Here is a 16167-nt window from a genome sequence, read left to right as displayed (position 1 = left end):
TTAATGGAAAATAAATATTATTTTATTAGTAAAATACCTTATTTATTTATTTATTATTTTCATCTTTTAATATTAAATTAAACTACTAATTTAAAAGTGATAATTAAGATATCGTAAAAGTAAAAATTTGATCAAGTATCTAGACCAAACCTTTTTGTTTAAGTATTCTATTTTTTATAATTAATTAAATTAATATTTTTATTTTTATTTGTATTATTGTATTAATTTAGACTGAACAAAAAATTATCTTATTTTATTAATAAAATATCTTATTTATTTATTTGTTATATTTATAATTTTTAATAGTATATTAAATTACTAATTTAAGAGTGATAATTTAGATATTGTAAAAATAAAAATTTGATTAAGTATTTAGACATTATAAAAGTAACCATGTTTATTTAGGTATACTATTTTTTATATTTAAATAATTTAATATTTTATTTGAAAAAATTAAATTATTTATCTTATTTTGTTAATTAAAATTTTACATAAAACTTACTTAATAAAGTTAAATCGATCAAAGTATTTTATTAATAAACTCATTCTCCACTTTCTATTAAAATTTTCATTGTACACACTAACACAAGAAAATTCTTTACATTGCACTTTGTATTAAACACACTAATACAAAAAAGTAATTCATTTTCACTAGGTAACTCACTATCAAAGTCTCTTTCACTAGTTAATTCACTTTCACTTTCACTTTCCACTATACTTTTAAATACACTAACCCCCCTAATAAAAAGCCCTAAGTGGGTATCATAGAAGCACAAAAGAGTGAAAGCACAAGGAACAAATTTGTCTCCGGATGATATATTTAACAAACAAGTTCTATTCAAGGTTTGCAGTAGAGCCTTTCATTAACGCAAGAAATTATTGCCTAAAACTAATTATCTACTTCCACTAAATAAAACATTGGGATTGTCAAAAAGTAGATATTCTAGTGACTGCCCACGGTGACAGTGATCCACAATTTGATAGTAACTATATTATCCTATTAAGATTAGAAAGTAGCGTCTCCATTACATAAAACTGTGGTAACAACAAGGACAGAGAAGCCGCGGTAAGGCCTACTTCTTCTTTCTGCCAAGTAATTCTCTGAACCAGTAAGCGGACATCTTCGGATACCTCTTCAGGGTTCTGAAATCCACATAGACGAGACCGAACCTTGACGTATATCCTAAACGCCACTCGAAGTTGTCAAGCAAAGACCAGGCAAAGTAACCTATCACATTAGCTCCATCATCAATGGCTTTCTTCAATTGGGTCAAGTAGCTCCTGTAAAAATTAACCCTTGTCATGTCGTGCAGACCGGCTCGCAGAGTAATATTGCCGGGATCATCCATGCCTGTTGCCAAACACTGAAAATGTCAATTTTCAGTCCTTTCTTTTTTCCTGCATAACCTCCCGTCTGGAAACGATCTTAGCAATGAAGTTGGAAAAAAACTTAATAATCGCTGAAAACTTGATATGAATGGGTAATAGTTCATACCGTTCTCTGATAGAATCACGGTGGGGTTTTGATATCTTTCTTTCACGTAGGTTACTGCTTTGTATATGCCCCATGGAACGATGTAAAGCCAGTACGAGTTCGCCTGTGAAATATTTAGCATTTCTGAATGTCTATAGAATGGAGTCACCCATGCCGAACGGTTATTCAAAAGATAAATCCTGAAGAAGGCGGAGAAGACAGAAGAGTAAGATTAATCATTTACCCTCGGTCCAATGGGTACGCCTTTCCGCTCATCTGCAAAGATTTGATGAGAGTCAAAATAGTCTAGTTGCAAATGGATTAATAAATAAATTTGTCTGTAACTTACAGGCAAATCCAACATTCCAGTCCATCTGATAGCCAGTAACTGTTTGCTTTGGCCTGTGGGGATCATACATATAGTAGGACGTGTAGTGGTTTATGCCCACAAAATCAATGGATCCTTTGACCATCTTAACGTCTTGTTTGGTAAATTTAGGAAGTCTAGCTCCAACAACATTCTGCATTGTTTTTGGGTACTCCCCATACACGATCGGATGGAGAAACCTGCAAAACTTAGCACAATGAGCAATCATAAAATGATAGTTATTCCAAGATGATCATGAACACTTGGGACACTCACCATCCAACATGGAAGTCCCTCGCTCTTTGAGCTGCAAGTTCGTCTGCCTTCGATCTGGTAAGAGGTTCATACCAGCCAAAATCCAGGATAATCCCTATCCTCCCTTTCTGTTTTGCCTGAAAGTTCCATAAATCAAACTCGTAAGACACAAGAGTTTTGATATCGGAAAAGTCACATCAAACCAGTACTAATTTTACTTGATATTTCTCACGGTATCTCTGGACTGCTGCAGCATGAGCTAAAATCAAATGGTGGGCAACAATATAAGGCTCAGTAGCAGAATTCCCTTCGGTACAATTTCCAAAAGCCTTTGAACATCTTCCAGGAGGAGCATTCCCATTGTCATATCCAAGCGCTGCCACAATTCTTGGTTCATTGAAGGTCATCCAATTCTTCACTCTGTCACCATATGCCTTGAAACAGAAATCTGCATAATCTGTGTAGTCTTTTCTGCAAACATGAATCGGCTGCAACAGTCATGCTTGGAATCTACGAAGTATTACCACACAACCCTACCTAAAAATGAGTTTGGTCATTTCATTTAAAGAGAAGTCCACTCTCTGCAATCTTATGATCAACTCCAAAGACTACATTACGAGTGAGACTGCAGACTGATCTTACAGTAGTATACACTGACAACAGTCTGAAGAAGCAGCAATTCCCACAATCCCAGCCATCGACATGATCATTAAGAAAAAGATTCATGAGAAACTAAACAAGAGTTATCTTACAGTAAATTACCATACTGATCACAGATTAGGAAGGTCTGTTATATGCCTCTGCATGCATAACTGAGAACTGCTTAAGGATTTTGGAGTGAAGACCCAAAAGATAAACGTACGAGCCACACACAAGAGTACTGCTTTTTCTAGAAAAAAAACAGGGTAAAGTAGAAGCAGTGAGGAACTTCAACTAATATGATACTTACACAAAGTGGTGGCTCAAGATGCCTTGGTATTTCTTCTCCAAGGCTTCAGGAAGATCATAGTGATATAAATTTGCATAAGGAGTGATTCCTGAACTCCCAACAAAAACCCTATTAGGCTCTGGAATATGACTTGAAATTCAAACCCAAACAACTGAAGAATAAACTTTCATTTTCTTTTAGAGCTCACCCCTTTCAAGTAGGTAGTTGATCAACCTGTTGTAGTAAGCCACTCCCTTCCAATTCACTTTTCCAACTCCATCTAAATGAAGCAAAAGAGCAACCCATTGGGTCAAGTTTTTAAGAGAAGAAAGGAAATGAAAAATCGAATATCGGTTAATAACCAATTTGCCAAATGTTGATAAAAAGTTGGTTTACTAGGGAAAATTCTGGACCACGATATGGAGAAACGGTAGGCATCGAAATTCATCTTCGCCATGATGTCAACATCTTCCTGCAGAGAGAGTAGCCTTATAAACAGACTTTTGGAGAAGAAAAGGCTACTCCGAATAGTGCTTGTCTACACAAGTTCTAAATACCTTTTTTTTTTTAAAAAAATTTTCTTTGTTTTCTTCATAATTCCCAAGTTCATACATAATATTACTACTTACGTATTCTTCTGTGAAAAGAATGCAAATGCATAAAAACTAAAAGTGTAATTTCGAAGTCTTTAAGCTCGAAATATCAGGAAATAGTACTGTTTCGTGTTTTTGTTAGAAAGTAACACTCTAGTCTCAGAAAGAATGGGAGGATGACTTACCTTATATCTGTGATATTCATCCACCGAAACCTCTGCGGTGCCGTTATTTGCGACAGTCCCTGCCACCAGGTCGTTAGAGACTTAGGGTTAATGAACAGAGTACTAAATAGCAGCTATTAAATCTCTAAGTAGCTAAAATTGGAAATCAGCAGGTTGACGTGAAATGTAATGCCGAGTGTATACCGGGTTTTTTGACAAAGACGTCCCAAATGCTAGGGCCTCTGCCCTCCTTACTTGCCATTCCTTCAACCTGGTAGGCCGACGCGGCCGTCCCGAAGACGAAACCTTTAGGGAAACTCGCTCGCCTGAGTCCTCCCGTGTACGGCTGCGCCGACTCCTCCCATCGTTCAGCGCCGGGAAGGCACTGCGAGACGGGAAGCAAATGGAGGAGGAGATGGAGAAGGAAGAGCGTCTTCATAGCTCAACTAGCAGTCTACGGCCGCAAGCAGCGGGCGTGCGGAATTTAAAGAAAATAACGCATACGATCCCAGGAGAGACCCACAAAGAGAATAAAATGAGGACAGTAATGACTGTGAGGAATTGAATTTATGAACAATTTTACATACATTTTACCGCCTACTGGTCAAAATTGAGGAGCGAGTACTCTCAAACACGGATGATGAAGGTAAAACTTTCCTTAAGAGAAAACATAGAAAATAAATTCGAGACCTCGAAGTAATGGTTGATCATGATGTTTGATTAGAATTCAGAAAATGGTAGCTTTCAATTTTCAATGGATTAGTCACCACTAAAATTGTGTATTCGATTCTCCTGCTAAAGAGTAGTATCATGTTTTGGACTTTCTTTAATGCAACATGATATGTTGGATTTGTTGGACTTTGGAAAAATGATGAACTTTCGAACTGCGTCTCTTGCAATTGTTGTTTTCTTCCGCCTTACTTACAGAAGTCCTTTGACAAACAGTTACCGGCAGAACAAGAAGAAACAGAGGAGGCAAATCTCATTTCCATTAATTTACAAATTACATCAAGTTTTTCTTCCGCCTTGTTTAATGCATTAACCTGCTAGTAGCGGGTCCATAAGCCGAACTAAATTTAAATATTTTGAATTCAAGTTCTAGCGGTGCCTAGGCTAGAACCTAAAATTATTATTGAACTTGAGCCGAGATTTAGCTTTAATATTTATTTAATTTTTTTTTAAAAATACATATCTTGAATCCGTGCTTCAACATACATTTAAAATTTTTTTAAAAATATATATTAAATAAATTGTATATAAAATTATGCATATATTTTACATAAAATTAGGAATGACCTCTACCTAAAATTGGGCATAATGGTGGCATCGAATCCAGTTGTGTGCGAACATTCTTTAAGCCGAGTTTGATTTAAATGTTTCAAACTTAGCTCGAGCCGACCCTAGCCTCGAACCTAAAATTATAATCGAACTCGAGCTTAATAATTTTAACTGAGTTCGAGCTCTAGTCGAGTTCAAGCATAACCTATATTTAATACTCTATATAAAATATATGTCAAATAAATTATATATAAAATTATACATACATTTTAAAAAAAGAATGATAGGGGAAGTTCAGGATTGAATTTCAATAATGGATTAAAATGCACCAATATTAATATTTTTTACTCCAAATGTTTTGTAATTTTTGAATTTGGCCATAAATTTACTATGGCCTCCTTAATGCCCCTGGTTGAAAATTTATATTCTAGGAAAAACTAAAAATATTTTTCATATGATACATATTTCCAAAAAAATCTTTAAATAAAATCCTATTACTATTAGTGACTTATTAGAAAATTACAAGAAATATTTTAAAATTTTCTTAGGAAAGTTAAATGGACCTTTTATTGCCTCTTATAAGGAAATAAATAAAAATTAATAATCAATCTAATATATTACTATACTTATCGATAAAATTTTAATCAAATAAAATGTCAAACACAAAATTGCAATGAAAATTGCATCATGCTAAAAGTATTACAACATCAATTGTCAAATACTTATTCAAAATTTTTTTATATAGCTTTCTAGCCCATCTTAGCAGGAAAATCTTACTTAGAAAATTATATGATTTTTTAATAAGAATTTTCAATTAGAAAAATATTTACAAAAAACATGAAATACTAATAGTCCTTATAAACTTATTTATACTAAAATATATTTTCAATTTCTTCATGAGTCACGAGGAAGAAGAGTTTAAGGAAATATTTTTTTTTTCACTTTATGATCCTGTAAGTGCAAAATCATCTTTGCGCTGGGGGAGAAATTATTTCTCCCCTAAACTTAGGTATCGTCGCTAGTTCTGGTTTTTTGCCGAGACGGTGCATAGGGGAAGGGGTTACTGCGCTAACGAAGACAGTTGCGATGGAGGCGAAGGCGAGGGGATGAAGAAATCGAACTGATGGCCACAGAAGCATCCGACGAGTAGTTATCGATGGCGACGACAACAACGGATGGGAGGGGTTGGTAGTAATGAGGGGAGAAAGATTATTTCTTCCCTTGCTCTCGCTCTCACTCCCACTCCCCCGCTCCAGGTCCCGACTCAGCCCATTAATGAGCCGGCTCGCGAGCTGTCGAGCCGAACTTGGATTTGGTCGAGCTTGGCTCAAGATCTTGGATACCCAGAGTGGGCTTGGTTCGAAACCACCCTAGTTACCCTGTGTCAACCCAAGATTACGCTTACCAAAGTCCCAACATTAATTTGGACCACAAGCCTCTGGTTGGTGAGCTTCATTACACGCATAAATTGTGGCTGACGAGGCTTACAGAAACCATAGAAGGTAGCCGGGGTTTATGTTTCTGTTCTTCAAAAGTTCCAAGTGTTCCTTGACTCGTGTTCAAGGAATAACGTTAGGCGGTTAAACTTGTCAAAAGCGTAACAAATTCTCACTTGTATAATTGCGTCAGAAAAGATTCTTTTCTTTTCCATTCACATTCACAAGTAGCCCAAATAATTGAAGTTGAAGTAGATACACGTTTACCTAACTCAACGAACCACGTAAAGAAGGTGGACAATAGAAGTTGCAATCTGATCCTCCTTTTTTACTCAATAATTGGGTACAAGTAACTGATAGTGTCTCCACAATACCCCCTATTTACCTTGTTTGTATAATTGGAGAGGACTATGCTCTGTCATGAGACCATTTGGGTTGAGCCTAATTACCTCAAGAGGGGGTAAATAAGACACATTCACATGGGAGGAAGCAAAAGAGTTACTAGTACTCGTTGTGGAAACTGGAAATTCAATTCAGTAAATTTTATAATCCCACTGCGAAGCCTTTCGTTCCTTTTTAAAGAGCGCAGGATACCACAATAAGCAACGACAGTCGACAGACTCGGTAAATTGAGTTGTTGAAGGAACAATTTCGGTAAATCGAGAGGTCAGGTAGCACATGCAGCTGGCAGTCATGATGAAGGATGGTTTTGTGTGTTTGCGTGCTGCCAACGACGCGTTGGAGAGTAGAGAAGAGAGTAAGTATATGGCAAAAGCCAGTGAAAAGGGTGAAGAGTTAAAGAGGATGAGGGCGCGCAGAGGCAGTGGCGTAGCAGCAGGGTGCAGGACCCCCTTAAATAAATGAGGCCCTCCAAAACCCAAACACCACTGCTTCCACTCTCCAAATCTCTACTTTCTAGACTAATAACCGACAAACTCAGTAAAATAAAATGCCTTTTACTCGCTCGGGAATCGCTGAAAGAAGACAGTGAGCAGACTGGCAGAAGAAGTCTGAGGACTGGCGCTGCCCATCCAGATATCTCGAATCGTATCTTTACTGCAGAGAAAAGTAAGGAAAAAGACATTCACAGTCACAGAGCGGGCTAGTGTAAAGAGAAAAGTCGTAAAGAAAGACCCTAGAGAGACTCAGAAAGACGAGCCTCTGCCTCGTTTTGTCCATCCACGGTCCAAACTCCAAACTCCAAAGGCGAGCCCCCCGCTCACGGGAGCGGTTCTCCTCCTTTTCTCTTCGTCCGGCTTTCCCCTCTTTCTTTTCGTCCCTGCGATCCGACGAAAAGAGGCACCTCTTGGACTCAACGTCTAGTATCATCACTATTAGCGTCATTTTATGTCCCGCGAAATCTCTGCCGGCACGTGAACTGTCGGTAGCTGCCGCTATCCATAAAATGTAACGGTTTTCACATCATCGATTAGAAAAAAAGGGACCACCATAATGGTGGAGGTGTCCCTCCAAGTTTCTGTGTTAACTTCGGACAATCTAAAACACTCTACTGCTACCTTTTCGGATCAATTTTGACTCATGTGGAAATAAGCGAGAATTCACTACTACTCAGCTAACGGAGTAGGTGGGAACAAAGAGGTTTCGGTTGGCAGGATCGCATCTTAATTGAAGGTAGAAGTAGCGAGTCGGGTGCGGCATTCTCAAGGATATCGACAGTAAACATAGTGCCAATTTGTTGAGGAAATTATCTGAGTTTTCAACTTCGCGAATTTAGTGAACAATTGAAAGTAACTAGTGTTCTGTAATGCAAACGAAAAAGAAGAAAGTGACTGAGACTCGCATCTTGTTCTTTCAAGCGGCGAAGAGGGAGTCCTCAATCGGTTCAGTTCTGTTCAGGGGAAGAAATTATTATGGCTACTTTGTTAGTCAGGCTTTTCCGCCGGGCACCGCGGACCACCCAACCCGCCGACCAAACGCTTTAAGCAGGAACCGGCACTGAAGCAACAGGCGTTAACCCAACACAAGAGAATTAGGTAACCGACATCTCTCTACTGAAAATATCCCATTGCGAAATAAGCAGTCCCTACTCTTGCAAGACGTGTCCTGAACTCTGTCGTGCGGCTTTGAAAGGGCCTCGGTCACCGGAGCGACTGGGCAGAGAGGCAGCCAAGATGGTGCAGCTTGAGCGTCTTATGATAATGGGCGTTTTTTCCGAGAAATGTCGCGATAAATTGATACTAAAACATGTGACAGTGCGACAGCTTACAAGAAGGGCCTGTCAAGTCACTATTTCTCTTTATCGTTTTTTGCCAGTATTTAACGTCAAATCAGTCATCGCATCGTCTAATTTCTCCACTTCACTTCCCTCCCGACGCCTTACCTTTTGTTTTCTCTCTCCTTCGTCTGACTTCATCCTTCTGTGCTCATCATTTGTCCAAGCACTCATGAGGCTTAGCTAAAAAGAATCTCACCAAGAAGGCCTCAAGCTCTCCATGCAACCCTTTCCACCATCCTAGTGCTTGTTTTCTACTGAAGGCACTCCTTTTTGTTTTCTTTTTTGTTATTCTGAACAGCTATATAGCGGAAGAAATGACTAAGGAAGAAGACTTTAAGCTCCTCAAGATTCAGGTCTCACTGCTTCTCGTTAATTATTTGGATGTCTTTTTCTTCTTTTTCTTGCTGTAGAACGAGAAATAGGTCTTTTCAGTAGTTTGAAGCAGCATTTCTCTTTTGTTTCCCAGACCTGCGTGCTCAAGGTGAACCTACACTGTGACGGCTGTAAGCAGAAAGTGAAGAAGCTCCTCCAGAGAATTGAAGGTATATCTTGTTTTCTCATTTTCGGTGATTTTTCTCAAGATAGGCGGAACACAAAAGACCAAAAAAAAAAGAACTTTTTGAAGATTTAAGGCTTAAGTTTTGGCTCGAGAACGCTGGCACCCCCAGCAGAAATTAATACCTTCACCATCGCTCGTCTGTCGCAACGGATGAATCTCCTGTCTCGTTTTGTAATACAACAGACGCTGTTTTGTTGTTGTGAATATTGTGTGTTTGTTTGTTGAATCTCTTAATAATCCCCAAAGAAACCTTTTGGTTGAAGCCGTTATCCCAATGTAGTTCAATGCTTTTTTATTTTTCTCTACATTATTTAAGAAAATAAATCTTTTCTTCATCGAAATTGTAAACTAATCGAGTTTAATGATGCATTTTATGAGTTCAGATCACATTTCTGTTTTTTGTCGCAGTCTTTTGTACTTGTTGCTTGATGCCTCCTGATTACGTTTGATTATCTAGTAAAATAGATATTTTGCGTGAGATTTTCTGTCTTTGCTTATTTGTGGTGTGATGTTTGAAGATCCAATGTTAATGAATTTTGTTCTATTTTATACTTGTCCATATGACATTTTATCGACGAGCTGTCTTTTCTCTTTTCCGCGTTTGAGTCAGGTGTATATACAGTCAACGTTGATGCAGAGCAGCAGAAGGTCACAGTCTCAGGAAATGTAGATTCGGCTACCTTGATAAAGAAACTGATAAGAGCCGGGAAGCATGCAGAACTCTGGTCTCAGAAGTCCAACCAAAATCAGAAACTCCAACAAGCCAATTGCATCAAAGATGACAGAAGCGCCAAAGACCAAAAACAGGGTTTGATGAAAGGATTAAAAGCTTTAAAAAATCAGCAAAAGTTTCTATCTTTTAGTGACGATGAAGATGAAGATGATTTTGATGATGACGAAGATGAAGACGAGGAAGAGGAGTTCAGGTTCCTCAGAGAGAAAGCTAACAGATTGGGTCTTCTCAAACAAATTAATGACGCAAATGCGAAGAAGGCTGTTCAAATCAATCAGAATCAGAACAAAGGCGGACCTGGAAACGGAAATGTAGGAAAGAAGCTGGGTGGGGGAGGTAACCCAAATCAGAATGTTGGACTGAAGAATCCAAATGGTATTGAGCAGAAAAACATTAATGTTGGAGGCAACAGCAAGATGAACGCGGGGCTACACTTGGGTGGTAGCTTAAACCCAAATATTGGCGAGGCAAAGAAGTTAATGGAGTTGAATATGAACCCCACGGGCCTTGGCCTTCAAGGTCATGGCGGTGGCATGGGGGGTCTTACTGGCAATTCGGGAGGCTTTCAAGTTCAGCAGCCAAGCGCGTTTCAGGCAAATGGCTCGTCTGCAAATGGGTTTGGAGGGTTTCACCAGCCATCACCGGGTTTGACAAACTTGCAGGGTTATCAGCATTTCCCATCACCCATGGTCATGAATATGCATAGCAGGCCTGGTATGATGCACGAAAACAGAAACGTGCAGCCTCAGATGATGTATCATAGGTCTCCATATGTCCCCCCTTACACAGGATATTATCAGTACTATCCCTCACCTTCATACCAGTCCGAAAATGCAGACTACGGTGCTCATATGTTCAATGATGATAACGCCAATAGCTGTGTTGTCATGTAAAGAGAGGGTGGGAGAATGTCTGGGGTTTCGTTGGTAGTAAAGAACGGTTCGAGATAATGTTGGCTTCTGTTAGTTGTATGATGCTATTAGTGGCCGGCTGTTTATCGGATTTTCTTAAGATGGATTCTCAGCTCTTCGTTCAACGTATTATAATTGTCTTTTGTTTTTGTTCATCTCTTTGTGAGAACGACAGGCGTCACCTGAACCTTGCGAAAACAGGTGTATTATAAAGTAAAGAAATGTAAAAGCTGTCCTGTTTCTCGCCAGGATTCAGCAGCCAAGACGGTTTAGTCACTTTGAAGGAGACGGTCTTTTCTCTCTTTTACTCGGCTTTTAAAGCAGCAGGTTCGAGTTCTTAGTAAAGGTTTAATTCGCTTTTCCTGAATTTAGGAGTGTTGGGAAAGGCGTGCACTTTAATCAGAGGACAACTCAAATACTGTGCCGCGATGTCGAGAGTTGACAAACAGTGGAACATATGAGTCCTACCATCGAACACGTTGCTGTATCTTTCTCCTTTTAGCAAGAAAGCCATTAACAGGTGAGAAGTTAACCATTTCTTCTTTTTGCTCAAGTCAAGCTGAGCTGCAGAATAGACCTTAGAAAAAATGGCTTTCGCTGTATGCACTGGAACTTAGCCGTTTGAGCTCTGACAATCTTCACATGCTCACTTGTTTCCAAAATATTGGAGGGAGGAAGAACTTTTGCTCCGACAGCATTGCCAAAGCTGAAGGTCTTCCTTGCTTCTTACATTTGCAAAAGGCCCCACAACTTTACGCCTCTCGGCTTGCTTTTGTCTTCGTTATTTGACCAGTGTCAGATAAACAGGTCATTGAGTTCAGGCTCGCGTCGTTCCTCTAAATTTACAGGTGTTGCGCATGTTAGGTTGATCTTTTAAAATAACATATTCAATCTGCATATGAGTGGTAATTATAATCTAACAATAGGTATATTATGGTCTTGGCAGACGGCAGCAGTGTTTACAGAAGAGGGTGGTATCTTCCCTTCGTTATTTCGTTCAGAAAAGCTTCTGCGAAGCAATTGCTGCTTTTGGTTCTAACATTCTGCCATCCTGGTGTCTACTAAGAAAAAGGAATCTTTTGGATTTTTTTAGTAATATGAACGAAAAATGTTCACTCTCTGAATTTCAGGAGTTGGAAACAAGCACTTAACAAAGGAAACTACTGATTTTCTAACTATAGTTAGCTCTAGAAGAAAAGCTGCAAAGTGTGTTTGTTTAGAGTAATGAAAACAGGATGATACTGAATAACCGTTTGTTTCTCATTACAATCAAAATCTTGAAAAGTTTCGTCTCTTTTATGACAACGAAAAAGAAAAGAAACATACAAGGAGGAGCAATCAATGATAATGGTCAGAAGCTGAAACTGTCTTGCGCATTTCCTCCCATTTTTCTTTCATTTTCGTCGAGATAAGACTTCTCTTTACAAAGGATCCAAGTCTAGTGAACTCTGAATTCCAGCTTTCACCCTCACCAACAATTTACAGTAATCACCAACAAGAAAGAAAGATAAGAATCAACACCATATAAAAATTGCAAACGAACTCCTCAACAGAACAAAAATACATCAACTTCATCTTCCTCAAAATTCTCTGTTCTAACGAACCACCAGAATCCTCTTGAACTGGAACACCACTTGACGAATTTCTCAACCCCTCTCTGCTGTTTGTAGCTTCTCCTGCTTGAATTTCTTCAGCAGCTCAATGGAAAAAGGGTAAATAATTTATAGGAAGACAAAAGAAAACATTGCAAAAAGGAAAGGCAAGGGAAGAGAAACATAACAGAAGGGAAGAGAAACATAACAGAAGTGAAGAGAGAGCTGGGAAACTAAAAGAAGGAAATGATATAAGAAATGCCGGAAATAGGAAACTACAAAAACGAGTAATTACTTGAAGTACTGGATTTTGTTTTCTCTGCTTTTCGTTTGTCCTCAAACTTTCTTTCTTTCCATTTCCACTCCCCTGATGCTGAAGACTCCACTGAAATTCTTATTGCTATTGTTATTATTAGTGGAATTAGTATTTTCCTTTCTGTAACCACTTCGTATTGCCAAGTATTGCATTTAAAAAGAGATTGGTGATTAAAAGCACTTTATTAATGATAACATCAAACAAAAACCAACAATTACTTGCTCAGCGCCTTTCTGCTTTCCGCCGTCTAGATCGGGCCTTTTGCCATCTCTTTCTTGAAACTAATTTGCTCTTTGGTTTCAACTTGACCTCTGGAGAGAACTCAAATTTTGGGTCTCTCATGCGGGCTTGTATATCCTTAAAGAACCCCATGTTCAGCTTCTTAGGACCACCCTGCCTCAACTCTGCATATTCTGGACCTGAAGCAACATTTTCAAATGCTCCGATCAGTATATCTATATCAGTCATGACCTCCCAAACATTTGTATATCGCCCATCAGGCCCTTTCTTCAACTTCCTCAGAGCATTCTCCACTGCAATTTTCCTAGCATGTTTGCCAGGTGATAATTCAGGGGGTTCATTTTCGGCTTTTAGTAACTCAGAGATTGTTCGATATTTTGGTGCCTCCTCAAATTCAAATAATTTATCTATGTATGGGTCGCTCCTTTCATGTGGATGGGGCTCAGTGGGGATGTCGTCATCATCATCACATTCACTACCGGTCCAGAGGGTCTTCTCTTCATCACTGCCAGACCAAACACTTCTTAGTTCATCACTGTCATCTGCATCAATCAGGCTTGCTTGCTTCTCTGCTTCCCTTTTTAACTTTTTGACATGTTCATCTAAATCATTGTCTTTTGAATCGGACTCATCATCTTCATCGCTCCCACTCCATAGAGAGGAGCTTTTATCCTTTTCCTGCTCCCAGGTTCTCCTGAATAGTTTCTCACTGCGTTTTCCCTTGCCAAAGAGGTCATACTGTCTCGAAGCACGAACGTATGATCGTGACACTGCAGAACAAAAAGTTTTGAAACATAGCTACATAAAGGCAGTGCATCACATAGGGAAAGGTGAATAATGCTAACTTTCTTATCCAGAAACAAGATACAAAGTAAAAATCAATGTATCTTTATGCTTTTACATGTTAGCAAGCATCTGTAATTCTATTTGACAACAGACATGGCAACCTATTTGATATTAAATATGTAACACTATTAGTTAGTTGCGATTTATACAATCCAGAAAATTTTAAGTGTGTTAAGATTAGCTTAGAATGTATTTATAATAACTTCTAAAGTCTCTATCAGGGTATTCACATTTGTTAATGGCATTTCTCAACCTTTAAATGATATTCTCTTATAAATAAAATAAAAGCCACTAGATACTTATTTTCTCACATCATTTTGCTGTCTATGATGATGTTAGATTATAATAAACACAATTAGGTATCATTTCATGGATGAGAAAAACAGTTTTAAGTAGCATTCAAGTTCAGGAATCACCAGACTTTCTCTTTTTCTTATTCCAGGTCAAAAGCCAATTAAAATGATCGATCAGAAGTTTTTAATGATCATAACCACATTGCTTAGCACCAAAAAAGAATATTATTATCACATCACAACTTGTAGAAGGCGAGACAGATTTTGATTCATTAAAATGAAGGGCCACTAGCACATGAAGAAGAGACAGACAGCTCATTTGTTTAGGAGATTCAAGGATGCAGAAAAATAGGCATACATTACTCTTATAATTGTTAGTGTGCTAGTCATGAATATGCTGCACCTTTAAAAATCACAGCTTTTCAGCAACAGAAAGGAACATAGAGTACTTGGTTGAGCTCTAGTTCCTTTTACAGATTAACAAGGTAACCACTACGGTTGCTTGTGTTAAATGTCTTAATCTCTTGCAAAATTATCTGGTTGATTTACTCAGAGATTACCTTGCAGTAACCAATTTCCAGTGCTTCCCAGTACAACTAAAGCAGGTACTGAGCTACTTTTGATGTCTGACCTGAAAAAAGATGAGTTTACTCTTAGAGATGAGGACCATGGTTTGAGTGTAAACCAATGCATTCAACAGGCCTTTCTTTTTAAATTACAGGTGAGTTCCTCATGGATATGTCTGAGAATGAGGTGGCAACCTTTGAATATTTGAAGACAGTAAAAGGCCTTCAACATTTTGAAGAAATGAACAGACTGAGCGGGGACAAATTCGACGGGCCATACCACTCCCTGGTTTCAAAGGCTTGAGTTTAGTGTTCCTGTAATATTGACGAGTCTCAATAGCATAAATATTGCCGAAAATAATGGTGTTCTCTAATAGATTGTGTTCCTGTAATACTGAAGAGTCTCAGTAGTATAATAATTTGGAAAATAACGGTTCCTATAATAAATTAAGTTGGCAAAATAGGACAAGACGGCTAAAATGCTCACTCACAGAACTTCCAGAAAATACAAGATAATGAACCTGCGCCATCCTAAGTCTCGTACTCTTTGGAGTTTTGGTGAGGACACAAGCTATATCCTAAAATTGGGGCTGTGGTCGTTCCCGGTTGTCTTCGTAAAACAAAAAAAGATTTAGTCAGCCCTGCACCCCTAGATTATAATGCGAGACGCCGAGAGTCACTCTTCATCAGAAATTCATATCAGAACCACCTGTCTTACTAATGAAAATGTTTTTGGTGGGCTTGGAAAAACGACTCAAGCTAGTTTTTGCTAGCCAGTTGCCAGAAGCACAATCCCAATGACCCAAAGCAAAAACCGGAGGAAACTACAGTCCACAAGAGAACCACGTCCCACATAACTACATCAAGGACGAAGGAAAAGAAGCGATAATCGAATAAACCGAACAACTAGAAAGTCATGTTAACATCGGAGGGAAGTATTTTTATCAAACAACTGAGCTACAAAGTTCTCAGGGAGGTATATGCCGAACAAGTACAAAAGCTGGTAACTGGAGTAGGACACGAATGAAAGAAAACGAAAGTGGAAGTCGAAAAATCGGTAAACAAAAAAAGGGAAGAAAAAAAGATTAAGAGTAGAACAGAACCTGCCAACTTGCGATCATCACCCTTCTTCTTTTCTTATGCCTTCAGCCCTTCTCAGTCCCTCAGCTCCTGCCTTTTCTTCAACGCACGAGTTGCTTCTGGCGGTCCGAGATGAGCCTCAGGCCATTGTTTTTAATTTATTTATTGTTATTCTTTTTATTTAATCAATTAACCTAATAAAAGTATATCAAATAATGACTATAATATAAATAATACCTATATATTGGTTTATTGTTATAAACAAAATAATGCTTATTCTTTTTTATTTATATACCCGTT

At 38.3% G+C, this 16167-nt stretch overlaps 3 protein-coding genes across 7 annotated transcripts; 1 reads left to right on the top strand and 2 right to left on the bottom strand.

The window, feature by feature from the left end:
• Positions 1 to 781: 781 nt before the first annotated feature.
• LOC137935888 (beta-glucosidase 44-like) lies at positions 782 to 4245 on the bottom strand. Of its 3 annotated transcripts, none has more exons than XM_068780282.1 (11): positions 3986 to 4245; positions 3803 to 3861; positions 3421 to 3496; positions 3233 to 3304; positions 3046 to 3133; positions 2315 to 2567; positions 2118 to 2233; positions 1824 to 2041; positions 1719 to 1750; positions 1496 to 1598; positions 782 to 1351 (listed from the first exon to the last, which is right to left on the bottom strand). In XM_068780282.1, the coding sequence occupies exons 1-11, from the start codon at positions 4218 to 4220 to the stop codon at positions 1074 to 1076; spliced, it is 1530 nt and encodes a 509-aa protein (XP_068636383.1). In that variant the 5' UTR covers positions 4221 to 4245; the 3' UTR covers positions 782 to 1073. The 3 variants fall into 3 exon arrangements, with proteins under 3 accessions (XP_068636383.1, XP_068636386.1, XP_068636385.1); XM_068780285.1 differs by having other exon boundaries at positions 1260 to 1364; XM_068780284.1 differs by having other exon boundaries at positions 1329 to 1414.
• A 4577-nt stretch (positions 4246 to 8822) lies between these two features.
• LOC137937679 (heavy metal-associated isoprenylated plant protein 37-like) lies at positions 8823 to 11220 on the top strand. The gene is made up of 3 exons (XM_068782793.1): positions 8823 to 9084; positions 9198 to 9273; positions 9901 to 11220. Exons 1-3 carry the CDS (start codon positions 9046 to 9048, stop codon positions 10914 to 10916), a joined length of 1131 nt encoding a protein of 376 aa, XP_068638894.1. The 5' UTR covers positions 8823 to 9045; the 3' UTR covers positions 10917 to 11220.
• A 1100-nt stretch (positions 11221 to 12320) lies between these two features.
• Positions 12321 to 15954, bottom strand: LOC137937641 (uncharacterized). Of its 3 annotated transcripts, none has more exons than XR_011109630.1 (5): positions 15891 to 15954; positions 14983 to 15102; positions 14782 to 14852; positions 12822 to 13852; positions 12321 to 12622 (listed from the first exon to the last, which is right to left on the bottom strand). XR_011109630.1 is itself a non-coding variant. In XM_068782748.1 (5 exons), the coding sequence occupies exons 2-4, from the start codon at positions 15063 to 15065 to the stop codon at positions 13065 to 13067; spliced, it is 942 nt and encodes a 313-aa protein (XP_068638849.1). In that variant the 5' UTR covers positions 15066 to 15102; positions 15891 to 15954; the 3' UTR covers positions 12321 to 12622; positions 13061 to 13064. The 3 variants fall into 3 exon arrangements, 2 of the variants coding, with proteins under 2 accessions (XP_068638849.1, XP_068638848.1); XM_068782748.1 differs by having other exon boundaries at positions 13061 to 13852; XM_068782747.1 differs by having other exon boundaries at positions 12321 to 13852.
• Between the last annotated feature and the right edge of the window lie 213 nt (positions 15955 to 16167).

This window comes from Aristolochia californica, unplaced genomic scaffold (assembly GCF_029961685.1).
Source record: "Aristolochia californica isolate CCGP_79_NKW_82.1479 unplaced genomic scaffold, dmAriCali1.0.hap1 SCAF_7, whole genome shotgun sequence".
NCBI lineage: Eukaryota > Viridiplantae > Streptophyta > Magnoliopsida > Piperales > Aristolochiaceae > Aristolochia > Aristolochia californica.
This window is presented reverse-complemented; position numbering and strand designations above follow the sequence as displayed.

Coding starts and splice junctions, on each gene's coding strand:
- LOC137937679 (XM_068782793.1), top strand. CDS start 9,046: ATGACTAAGGAAGAAGACTTTAAGCTCCTCAAGATTCAG. Junction 9,085..9,197: donor TTAAGCTCCTCAAGATTCAG/GTCTCACTGCTT, acceptor TTTGTTTCCCAG/ACCTGCGTGCTCAAGGTGAA. Junction 9,274..9,900: donor GCTCCTCCAGAGAATTGAAG/GTATATCTTGTT, acceptor CGTTTGAGTCAG/GTGTATATACAGTCAACGTT.
- LOC137935888 (XM_068780282.1), bottom strand. CDS start 4,220: ATGAAGACGCTCTTCCTTCTCCATCTCCTCCTCCATTTGCTTCCCGTC. Junction 2,042..2,117: donor AGGGACTTCCATGTTGGATG/GTGAGTGTCCCA, acceptor TAAGTTTTGCAG/GTTTCTCCATCCGATCGTGT. Junction 1,599..1,718: donor GCGTACCCATTGGACCGAGG/GTAAATGATTAA, acceptor AATATTTCACAG/GCGAACTCGTACTGGCTTTA.
- LOC137937641 (XM_068782747.1), bottom strand. CDS start 15,065: ATGGCCCGTCGAATTTGTCCCCGCTCAGTCTGTTCATTTCTTCAAAAT. Junction 14,853..14,982: donor CTGTCTTCAAATATTCAAAG/GTTGCCACCTCA, acceptor ATCTTTTTTCAG/GTCAGACATCAAAAGTAGCT. Junction 13,853..14,781: donor TGGAAATTGGTTACTGCAAG/GTAATCTCTGAG, acceptor TTTGTTCTGCAG/TGTCACGATCATACGTTCGT.